At 31.8% G+C, this 12,036-nt stretch overlaps 1 protein-coding gene across 4 annotated transcripts in view; it reads right to left on the bottom strand.

Moving 5' to 3' along the window:
* LOC134527396 (52 kDa repressor of the inhibitor of the protein kinase-like) overlaps positions 1-11,775 on the bottom strand; it is a 52,847-nt gene extending 41,072 nt beyond the window's left edge. The window contains exons 1-2 of one of the 4 annotated variants that reach the window (XM_063360056.1): positions 11,376-11,775; positions 7,144-7,349 (exon numbers count right to left, since the gene is read on the bottom strand). In XM_063360056.1, the coding sequence (XP_063216126.1) occupies positions 7,144-7,349; positions 11,376-11,482 (313 nt within the window). In that variant the 5' untranslated portion in view covers positions 11,483-11,775. The other 3 variants (XM_063360055.1, XM_063360057.1, XM_063360054.1) reach the window with 3 other exon arrangements.
* Between the last annotated feature and the right edge of the window lie 261 nt (positions 11,776-12,036).

The following is a 12,036-nucleotide window of genomic DNA, read 5'->3' as shown; positions in this document are numbered from 1 at the left end:
GCTTCGGATGACACAATTGGGGCAGAATATACTTGGTGCCACTATTTTAACAGGTGTCGGTAAAGGGGAAAGTGTTATCATACCTTGAATTCCAATTATCCCCAATGATCCACCGTTCCAATTCAAACGAGTTGTTTCCCGTCAGACTTAGTTTTGCTGTTACCATCAACAAAGCACAAGTACTGGTAACCAATATCAATTTCTCAACTTTCCCATAACCTTATATTCGACCCAACAAATTCTTGTGCAAAACTACTCTAAAAAAATAATTTCTTGTGCTGCTGTAATAATATTTTTAAAAAATTAGCACAACAATGTTAACAACTACACAAAAAACTTGTTGTTGTGCTTATATTATTAATTTTACTATAAGAAACAACTAAAGGCTATGTAGTATGAAACAACTGAACCAACACACTGAGCTTTGTATTAAAAGTTATTATATACAAAAAAATTGGTTGTCTGTAAAGTCGGTTTACAGACGATAGTTTAACGTGACAACGTCATAACAAAACATTGATGAAATGATAGCATACTTTTATGAATAAAACTGAATCATTTTTATTGAATTATCACTATTTTGTATGGATACAAAGAAGGAGTGAAATGAAATCTACAATTTCATTGATAAATTTACTTTTATTTGCACTCATTAATTGAAATATGTTTATTACTTTAACAAAGAGATTATTTTAACTATAACTTTTATACATGTTTGCTATTTAACTTCAAGATCGTCGAGAATGTTTTACGCTTTTTCGCAAAGAAGTTTGTTCGTCGTGAAATTAAACATAGAATTTAATAAAATTTAATAAAAATGCACTTGCAGTTAATAAAAAAGTATTAGTACATTTAAGAAAGAATTTCGGCTTTAATCTTCAACCAAGACGCTCGTGGTGCTCTGGGGCCGAGATTAAAATTTGTCGAGAATATTCTATGTTTTTTTTTTGTTCCAGTGCTCAAAATGATATGCAACTGTGGCCCCGGGCACGAAATATTATTTATAATTCATTAATACTAATGCCCCTCGCAATAAACAAAGGAAAATATGTATTAACGAGTGCCTGGTTGTCGCGGAAGCTGATAGATAGCGCACTTCGTTCAGTTCACGTCCGTCACCGTAGATGGCAGCACCGTAGAGGAATAATATTATTTTGTTTTTATAATACGATTTTATAACAAATACACATCCCAAATACACCAAACTTATTTATAATGTATTACAATATTTTTTAATACATTGTGCAAAAGATCCCGGGTGTAATTTGAATTATTATGTGTAACTGTAAAACACCATAGTTCATACAAAAACGTATTTGAAAATTCAACATTACTTTAAAATAACCGTACCGATTATGCTGAAAATCGGTGGACGATCATTAAATTACATAATATTAATAATTCAAACGACGAAAACATGATTGAAAAATCAAATTGATGGTTGTTCCAATCGAGTGGAAGAGAGATGCGGCGCAAGCGTACAATGAGCGTAACGGGACACATTGTAGTGGGACAATGTGCGTTACGGGATACTTTTTCGTGCGTGCAGCCGGCGTTCATATATTTATTAGACGTTGTCACGTCAAAAAATTAATAAATCACTTTTGCTTTACGTACAATTTGATTACTGTAATATTCATTTATATAAAAACTTTTTTCGGTGATGGGATTTGAAGCAAATAAAAATTAACTGCAATATTTTTGTACACGCACGCTTTGTCATTACGCTATCGAAGCACAATATGAACTTAATGAGATTATGTGTAAAAAATACAGTAATGCTACATTTCTAACATATTTTTGAAGTTAAGATTACTTTCTATGATTATTTAAATTTACAAATTTTATTTGTGAATAGTTTTGCTACTAAAAATTTTCATTTGGCACACCAATATGATTGGTGCATCCCCCAATGTTTATGAATTGGGATATGTACATAGGTTTATGCTGCAACATGTAAATCTGCCATTTTTTTTTGTATGTAGCTTTTTTTTCATCCTGTGAAAATTTTGTTGCATGGTGAGTGCACATAATAAAAATTAACTCATCATTTTTCCATAACATGCCCAACAAAGTATAACTTCAAAAATACTAAACCCTGGCTTGGAGCTGATTTTTTATAAGGAATTTTATTGAAATACTGCCCACCTTGTTGAAATTCATTAAAAAGAGAAAAAAAAATTGACAAATTTATTCCCCCCCACCAATATTCTAGTAAATACAATTATTATTTTTATTTTGCAGTAAGAATTTGTTTCTTTAAAGAATTTTTAAACAAAGTCCACCACAAACAAATATTTTATATTAATAATACTGTAAAAATAATTTATAAAGAATGAAAAGAAAAAAATAGCACTTGTTTTAAACCGGTAATTCTTCCTTATTTTTTGAAGATGGGTGGCCTCCTAATGAGACGATCAGTTATGGTTTGGAGAGGAATAAATTTCCAAGCTCGCACTGAGCTGATTTTCTTTGATAATGGGACTCTGACTGCCCAGAAGTGTTTTGAGGTATTTGATCCATTTATTGTGAACAGTTAATTTTGATGCATACCGCAAGAAATCTCAGCGATTGGAGCATGTGGGGATTACAGTTTTGGTCTGACCTGCACCATCTCCCGATATGAATCTGATAGAGCATTTGTAGGCTAATTTAAGGAGGCGTGTTAGGCATCGTCATCCTCCTTCTAGTGACTTTAATCAGCTTCAAATTGCTCTCGTGAAGAATTGGATGCTGTGCTGGTGGAGTGTGTCAAAATGTAATTTTTTCTACGCCTGACAGGGTTACGGCCCTTCCCCGCGAAGAGAGGGTAATACCTGTTATACAGCACTCTTCTAACTCACCTATGTTTTCAGAGACTTAAATCAGTGTGGCTCTTAATTAAACACCCAAATTTATGTCTGGCCAATTAATATTATAATCTACGATTACAGAACTGTATCAAATAGAAATATCAGGTATACTACAATGATTTAAAAAAAAATTATTACTAAAATTGCATTGGGAGCAGTGTAAGCAATGGCAAAACTGTTTGGCACTTGTACATTTATATTTCTAAAAAGACATAAAAAATGATGAGAAAAAAAACTATCTTAAAATGATTTTAAAATCCAAAATTTTGGTAAATATGTAGTGTACGGATTAGCGCCAAAAAAAATCGTACAAATCTGAAATAACTTTCATTATATGCTTTTTTACATCCTCTTTTCATAACCGCCTGCCGAGATAAGAAATTCCAATTACTTTTGGAGATATCGCCGTTCTTATTTTGCAATACAAGACCTATGTAATCATTCGAACGTAGCCATTTTATATTTTACCGTGTGCGCGTGAATGCCTAAATAACAGAAATTTTCCATTATGTAAGGTTAGTTACATTATAAATACTTCAAATTAAACGGAAATTAAAAATAATATCAATTTATTTTACTTGTTGTATAGTTTTAAGTATTTATGATGTAACTGACCTGAACTAACAAAACGGGACAAAGGTAGATTAGGTCAGGTCAGCTACATTATAAATACTTTGAAACTGAACGGACATTAAAAATAATAAAATTTATTTTAATTGTTGTTTAGTTTTAAAGTATTTATAATGTAGCTGATCTAACCTAACAAACCGGAACAAAGGATTAACAGTAGGAACAAACGTAAGTTTTTAAAGCATAAAAATTTGAAACATTAAAAACTCACCTAAGTTGAATGCGGCCTATTGGTTCATTTGAATATTGGCCTATCACGAACTATCACGTGACACCATTATCCAAAAAAAAAAATTGATACTCGTAAATAAAAAAACAATGGTGATAGCCGTGTCAATGTGCAGGTATAGTGATTAAAATTTAAAAATTTGATATCTCCAAAAGTAATTGGAATTTCTTATCTCCGCAGGCGGTTATGAAAAGAGGACGTGAAAGAGCATATAATGAAAGTTATTTCAGATTTGTACGATTTTTTTTGGCGCTAATCCGTACACTACATATTTACCAAAATTTTCACCTGTACAAAGGGAATGCGCACAAGTAAACGCTACTGTTCCCAGGTGCCAGACGTACTGTATCCCTACCTAATCTCAATGAAAAAGGAAATATCAAGAAACCAGCTGACTTAAAATTCTTTCTGGAAAAAATTGCTAGCTCTCGTACTATTAGGGAGTCATGGTGAGATTAAAAAGTCACTTAAGGAAAACTTAAAGCAAAACATTTGCCTGTTAATCAAATGGAGTGTAACATGGTATAATTCCTGCCCCCTGCTAATGATAACACTTTGCTAGGAATGTTTTATGTTGTCTTAAGGTTTCATAATTATTTAATTATGTTTTATCTATTTTGCATAGGCAATTAAGGAATTTCATTCATGCTAAAATATCTTAATTATTTATTTTGGTTAGTTTTAACATAAAGTTAAATGTAGTATGGTACTAATCCTTGAGTTAAATTATTGACTACTGTAGATGACTAGCGTATTCTTGCACTTTAATGACCCGTACCACAGCACAATACATAAAGAACAAAACTGTCAAAATCTGTATGAAATATTGAATGTATTTGTTAACTGACTGAATGTTCCGTTGACAAAACACACAACAACCAGACATAACTTTTTAACTTTTTACATTTAACTCTAGTTTTTTCTTCTAATTCTAGTTATGTTATAACAGATGGTTTCCGATATCACAGAATCAATTGTTAAAATGCCAAATCACTTTGATTAGCTTTAAAAAAAACATTACTCATAGTTAATATATTTCTCAAGTAAGCAAAGGGAATAAATTATGTGTACTGATTCTAATTTGCTTTTAAGAATTTAAATCAAAACATTATATAAATAAAATGATTAATAAAATGCTTAAGACTATGTGTACTCAGTGGTTTGGCTAATGGACCACTGGGTCGGCAACATTATAGTAAATTACAAATGTTAACTCAATAAAATGACTACAGTTACTCTAATAGTTATAAGGTAATTACAGATACCATCTATTTCATTTATAAAATTAACAATACAGCTGGTTATAGTTAATTAAAGAACAAAACAATCATTGCCAACTACATGGGGTCTTTGAGAATGAAATCATCAGGAGATTACGTAGCTTCTATCTTAATTAAGTTACGGTTTTAAAAGTTAGTATGGGTATGGCTATGAAATTAAGCTACGGATGATTTAGTTACATCTTCAACTGTTAATGTAAATCGAATAATTCGACAACCAATTGGGGAGAACGACCAAATTCAGTATGATGTGACACCACGGTATAACAACGTTGAAGGCATCCTCGGATGGACTTTTGGTCTGCGTAGGTCAGAAATTACGACTGCTAACAGTTGGAACGTCCTTCCTTCAGGACTTGCAGTTTCTGGATCGGCTCACGTTGGTGCGATAGGACCTGATGTTCTCTGCGTCAGCAATATTATTGATTCCAGCTACTTCGTAGAAGTCTGACAGTTGAAGGACATACTTCCTTCGGGTAGGCAGACTAGCATAGAATCTTCTGAGTTTCTTGTGTTAAACGACTTTGTCGTAGATTAGCTAATCGCTGCTGTATATAAACTAACAGCTTTGGTAATTTCTATTAAAGTTTGGCGACTACCTCTTCTTATAAAGTAGTAATACGCTTATAGACATCCATTCCGTTGAGTTAGGAATGTGGGCGTAATTCTTCTTAAAAAATGTAACTTGCAGAAATAATAATATCTGTCAATACAGATATTTGTCTAATATTAAAATTGAGGCTTCCACCACTTTCTGATATTCTTCATAAGTAATGGCTCATCCAGCACATTCACATCATTCCTGAAGTAATACTAGTTCTTTTTTTTCCATTCTTTTTTTAACAATAAATAATCCAGGGCAAAGACAAGAGAAAATAACTACAGCATATTACATTAAGCGAAACATACAGAAAAACATTTTAAATTGAATGTAAGGCAATGAAAGGCAAAGAATAAATAAAATAGTAAAGAGTTAAATTGTAATATTGATACTTCTATGAAAGAGCAAATATTTGCCTTTATAGTAGTTTTTTTTATTATTCTTTTCCCTCTATTTGCTTGGTCATTTAAAATTAACAATTGTATTTTTTTTTTTTTCAAAGCATTTTCTCGTTTACTATGCTGAAAATTCCACATGCACAAGAAAGAAAGTTTGGGGTGTGAGACCCTGGCACCATAAATTATTTTTTACGCCTCAAGTTAGTGCATTGCTGAAAAATTCCATCACGTAGACGCATGAATGCACAGCAATGGATCAGAATGTTCACTGGGCACTATTTTAGCCAGCCAATCAGAATGAACCATGCTGTTGTGTGATGTTATATTCCAGACTTTCAGAAAACAATTTTCGCGCATATTTTTCCCTATTATGGTTATGTGTTTTGTGATAGGTTGGTTGACCCACGGGGCTGCCTTCCCTTGGTTTCCACTTTTGTAAGGTAAGGTAGCTTCATCCTACAACTAGTTGTTGCTTGATCATCGTACCAGTAGGTCGCGTCAGAAGCAACTCACCGAATTTTCATATGGAAGTGTGATGGGACAATTTAACGCCTGCTGGCCGGGGCCAGGCCGAGATTTTTACAAACTTTTTATATATACTTTTCTTTTATGTAACTATAAATTAGACTCCAGGCATCGGCATCAGCCCAGGATGACTGTTGTCATCTCCTTGCAACAATTTACCTTAGTTACATATAACTAAGGCACTTTAATTTTTTTTTTTTTTTTTTGTAATCGAGCAATGAGCTACAGTGAATTTGTGTGGGAAATCATTTAGATTTGAATCATAAATTGTGATCTGCGTTTGTTGGAAAATAATAAAACAAAATACTGCCCAAAAAGCTTTTATTTTTCAAAACTAGAAGAAAAGACTCCTCCATTTAATGAATAATTCATACTAATTTTGGGGAAAATCTAACTTTAAAAAAATCAGAAAGTTAATGCATATCATTATCACAATTTTTTTTTTTAGTAAAACAGGATTTTATTATTATTGGTTGCCTTGCAGGGCCAATCCAGAACGTAACACGAGTAATGCTTTCCTTTGCCCCCATACATGATAGAGCAAGTGGTCATTTTAACAGCAATGATTGAGCTATCACAGATCTGTCTAATAATCGACAACTCTTCACAACAAAATAGTTACGCTTACCTTCAAACAGTTCCATTTCTTTGTCTGAAAGTGGTGGTTCACTGAAGATTGTTGGAACGGCCATTTTAGACAACCTGGTCCTGTATTTGTTCAGGTACTGGTCGTCTGCAAAGTGCAGTTTGCACAAGAAGCGCAACTTGTGAAGTTTGTTGTTGGTCTTTTTCAGCAGCTCCTTGTTCCCACTGTTCTGGACCCACACGCGGCATCTTCAACACAAAACAAAACAATATGGTCAAAAGTAACACTGTATAAGTAGCATCCAAACAAAACATAAATATAGTCAAACCTCAATAATACCTGAAGGGACAATAATTTTGACAATTTGCAATAATGAGGTTTGTGTTAACCAAACTATAACAAAGTTAAATCACACACACACACACATATATACATGTATATATAAATCTGAATCAAATTTAAATACATTGAAAATGTGTACACAATTTCATACCGTACAGAAGGTACCCTTTTTAGGGATTGTACAATACAATTTTAGATAGCCCATTGATGAGAATTTTTACTGCCTCCGAAATAAGTAAATTTTTGTAAGTTACTTTTCCTTGTGTTTTGGTTTTTTAAATTTCTTTTTCTTTTGCATTAGTGTCTTGGTAGTTCCCATTTTACTGAAGGTCAGGTCAGCCTCTAAAATACACAACAAGCATTATTAAACTATTCAAAGTTCTTCAAAAGCACTTATTTTTTCATTCGGTGTGGATTTTGAAAAATTTGATAGGCCTTAATTAAAAGGAAACTTGTGTTTTTTAATACTTTAAAAACAAATATACTTCTGAAAAAATAATTCTAAAAATGGCTAGGATTAAAATCCTACCCAGATTTTCACGCAAAAAGGAACAGGAATTGAAACAGAAAATTTTAAGGATAAATATTTATTGTGATTTTATCAGAAACTTGCACTACTCTGTACAGAGCACATATCTGCCTACCTGCAATGTATATGTTTATCTTGTGTCCACCTTTTTTCTAATAAATAATTTAACCAAATTATTTACAGAAATCCCACCTCAGGAAAGCAATAACATTTTTTTTCAAATGTGTAAACATCTTAACTCTTGGTAAGTATATGGCATTCGGTAGGAAGTTTGGAATGGAAGTTGAATGAAATGTAAATGTGTAAACACGGTGCTATCATCTGTACAAGTCTCAAAAATATCAAAAAGATTCAGAACCTGTGAGATTTATCTGTATATATTAACTTTCGCGAACATCGAGGGATGTAATAAACGTACTGGTGTACCAAACTAAACTTTATAATAGTACAACTATCCTTTGATACTTTATGTTATAATTTATAGTCATAAAAATAAATAATGAAACTTAAAAAATACCGATTACATTTCTGTCAATCCTTAGTTAACATTGAAATATAGAGATAGCGCAGTGTTCGTCAAACTGAAGAGAAACAAGAAATTGTTAGCCTACATTCATTTGATGCCACATTTTATAAAATAATTTGTGATGGAATTGTTAGTATTAAATCTTAAATGTTGAATCAACTCAATAAATATAAGGTTTGTTTGTAGGAAGTATTTACAGACTGATTTCTGTCATTTAAACACAAACAAATATACATACGTATACGTAGCGTTATAATAAGTGTTTTAAAATGTTACAGATTAATTTTGGTTAAATGTATCAATTGCACAGCAATTCAGATTGAAAAATACTTTAATAATAGCGCCTAATTTGTAATGCTTTAGTAAAGCAACAAAATGTTAAATATCTTTGATGCCATGTTTGTTCCAACACAATTTTCCTGGCTAATAAATTATAGGTATTTTTTAAGTCACAATTATATCTTGTTATAACTGTTCAAGTTTACAAAACTTATTCCAGGATAGTTTCTCTACCATAAAGTTTACTTTGGCACACCAATATGCTCAGTATATCCGATGTTCGTGGAAGGTGGTAATATATACGAGTGCACGTTGCTAAATGTGGGTCCACCATCTTGACGACTTCAGCTCGGGGCTACAGCACCATGTGCGCCACTCTGGCGGTGAACGTGGTAACTAACAAACTGCAGGACGGCAGGAATTGAGACACTGCGCTTCACCAGCCTTCAGGGGAAATTGTGCAAAACCATTCGCAATATGGATGATTATAAAAAGTGAAAACATATTGCAATTTGATTTGTGGTTGGGTACAGTAATGCTTACAGAAATATGTAATCAGATATAATGTTTTGTTCATTCCCAAAGCAGAAAGAGAAATTAAAGGACATTTGTGGATTAAAGCTGTATGCCTACAGGGCTAATAAAGAATGATAAATTTTAAAATAGTAAGTATACGCTATTAGCAAGTCCGCTAATTTATGTACAAACTATGTGGAGATTATGTTACTAGCACGTAAATCACCAATTTTACTTAAATCTGCGCATAGTTTCTTTAATTGAGATAGTAAAGAGGAGAAACATAAAAAAAACTTTAAATTAGTACATAAGAAAATTCATACATTTCCATGCTATAGCAAACATAATTGTTAAAAAATTAAACAAAAAATATATAAAACAATACAATAATTATTTACTTTTACGGATGTCAAATCCCTTTATATAATTTTTACATATGGGCTGTGAACTTAAGCATAAAGTTTTGCCATCACCATTAGGAAATAAATTTGAACAGTGTAATGTGCTTTTATTTTAAATTTATGAATAAAAAATACTATTTATACTACGTACCCAGTATATTTTCAAACAAATATAAAAAGACGGCTGCCACATTGCATGCTTTTGAGAAGTGTGAAAGAGCCACAAAAAGGTTAAAAACAGTAAATATATAAGTATTGTAGATTATGAAAGTTCTGAGTTATTCTATTATGAAAAACTAAGTTGCGATACAAACAGTTGTTAATGAAACCATTGGTTGTTTTTTTTTTTTTTCTAAATGCTACCATGGCAGATAAAGTGACACATTCATTACAAATAATTGTGGATTGTCATCTATTAGAATGTGATTAGGTCATGGCTGTCAAAGGTTTATCAGGAAATAAAAAAGGCCTCTCTAACAATAGGGTCATTGTTGTAACACCACTATGTCTTCATGATGGAAAATTAACAACTAAAGAAGTAAAACTACTTGCAGTATTTCCGGTGTACGAATTAATGTGGAAAGGTGCATTCAACAAAGTAAAATATTTTAGACTCCCATTAGATTTGTCCGTTACAACGTCACTCAAAATAGTACGTACTTTAAATGCAAAGTAGCAAAACAAACATTTTGTAATACAATTACATACTTATTCTAATAAAACACAAATTCGAAATGAAAGCATTAAAAATCCCTTATAACTGCAATACAGTCATTATTGAAATGAATTTCATTATTACAACACCACCTACAGTAACTAAATTTCTCAAAAAAAAAATTAAAAACCCACACAGGTAAACATAAACAATGATGTCAACGATTATGTGAATACATAGGTATTGTAAGGTAATCTGTAAACTTATTTTTTCAGAAACCAGTAGGAATTAAAAAACCTTCCTTGTAGAGTTAATTCTGGAACATCTCTAGTGTGTGGAACACATATATTCCAATTTATCGCAGGGTAAATAATGAATGGTAGCGGCAACGTAAAAGCACAGGTATTGTAATGTAAGATATAAAATATTAATTTTTTACTTACCTACTAGTAGGAATTATGAAACCATTCCTTGGAAGTAAATTTTGGTTTTTTTTTCCCATTCTATAAAGCCGCGACGTCCGATAATTACAGCCAATACGATCATGGCTTCAGGATCCAGGGATTAATTTCAATATATGGAATGGAAGAATTAACGCATTTATACTTCTACATAATTGTTAACAGTTATGCTAAACAAAGAGATACACGATCACAAGTAAACAAGGTCTGGCGATGGTAGTGTGATAACACAAGTAATGTAAGATTTAAACTGTTATTTTTCACGAACAAGTGGGAATTAATAAACCATGTTTTCAGGGTACATTTAGTTTTACATCTCTATAACTTGAAAAACATATTTTCAGTTTTTATTTATTTTTCTGTCCCCGAAGCCGCAACGTCCGATGCTGGTATAGTAATATAAAATAGTTTTCACAAACTAGTAGGAATTAAGAAACCATACCTTCAGGGTAAATTTAGGGGGGTGAATAGTGTGTGAAAAACATGATTTCCTATTTTTTAACACATTTAATGATTTGTTTGTAAAAAACAGTATACAGATATTCAATACAAAATAAAATGTTACCTGTTCGCATCTTTAGGAAACGTTAACATCTGCACACCACCTTCTGCATGAGAATAAACAGATTTACAATTTTTTGCAGAACATGTAAATCTTCGAATTCTACCCATTATTTAAAAATAAATAATCTCCCTTTAAATGACAACCCCATTTCAGAAAATAAACAAATTTATTCTATGGAATGCACCGCAGTATCAAAGACAACCCCGATAAAGTATAAAAAACATATTCATAAGCCATGCAAAATTGACTAAATTATCGATAAAAATATTTTATTACAAAAAAACCAATAAACAAATTTTTAACAGAAGTTTAACTTTATTTATAACAGGTAAAAGTTTTTAATTTCTAAAGATGTCAAAAAAACAAAAATACAATAAGCGCCATTTTGAATACCACAACTGAACAGGTTTATTTGCAACAGTTTAGGTCTAATTTCGCAAAACTGTCCTCAATTATATTCTGTTCGTTTTTAGGCCATTTTATATTAATATTATGAACAAATATAGTTCATTAAGAAAAAACATTATTTTATTTATTTTAACATTTGTTATATGTTTTGCAATTATTTATGGTCATATAAACTATGTATATTGACGCCACTTGTAGGTGCTCCTCCCGTCGCACAGGCCTCAACACCTGCCCAGAATCGTGTGCGAAGAAC

Source organism: Bacillus rossius, chromosome 1 (assembly GCF_032445375.1).
Source record: "Bacillus rossius redtenbacheri isolate Brsri chromosome 1, Brsri_v3, whole genome shotgun sequence".
NCBI lineage: Eukaryota > Metazoa > Arthropoda > Insecta > Phasmatodea > Bacillidae > Bacillus > Bacillus rossius.
The sequence above is the reverse complement of the archived record's forward strand: the minus strand, read 5'-3'. Positions and strand labels throughout refer to the sequence as shown.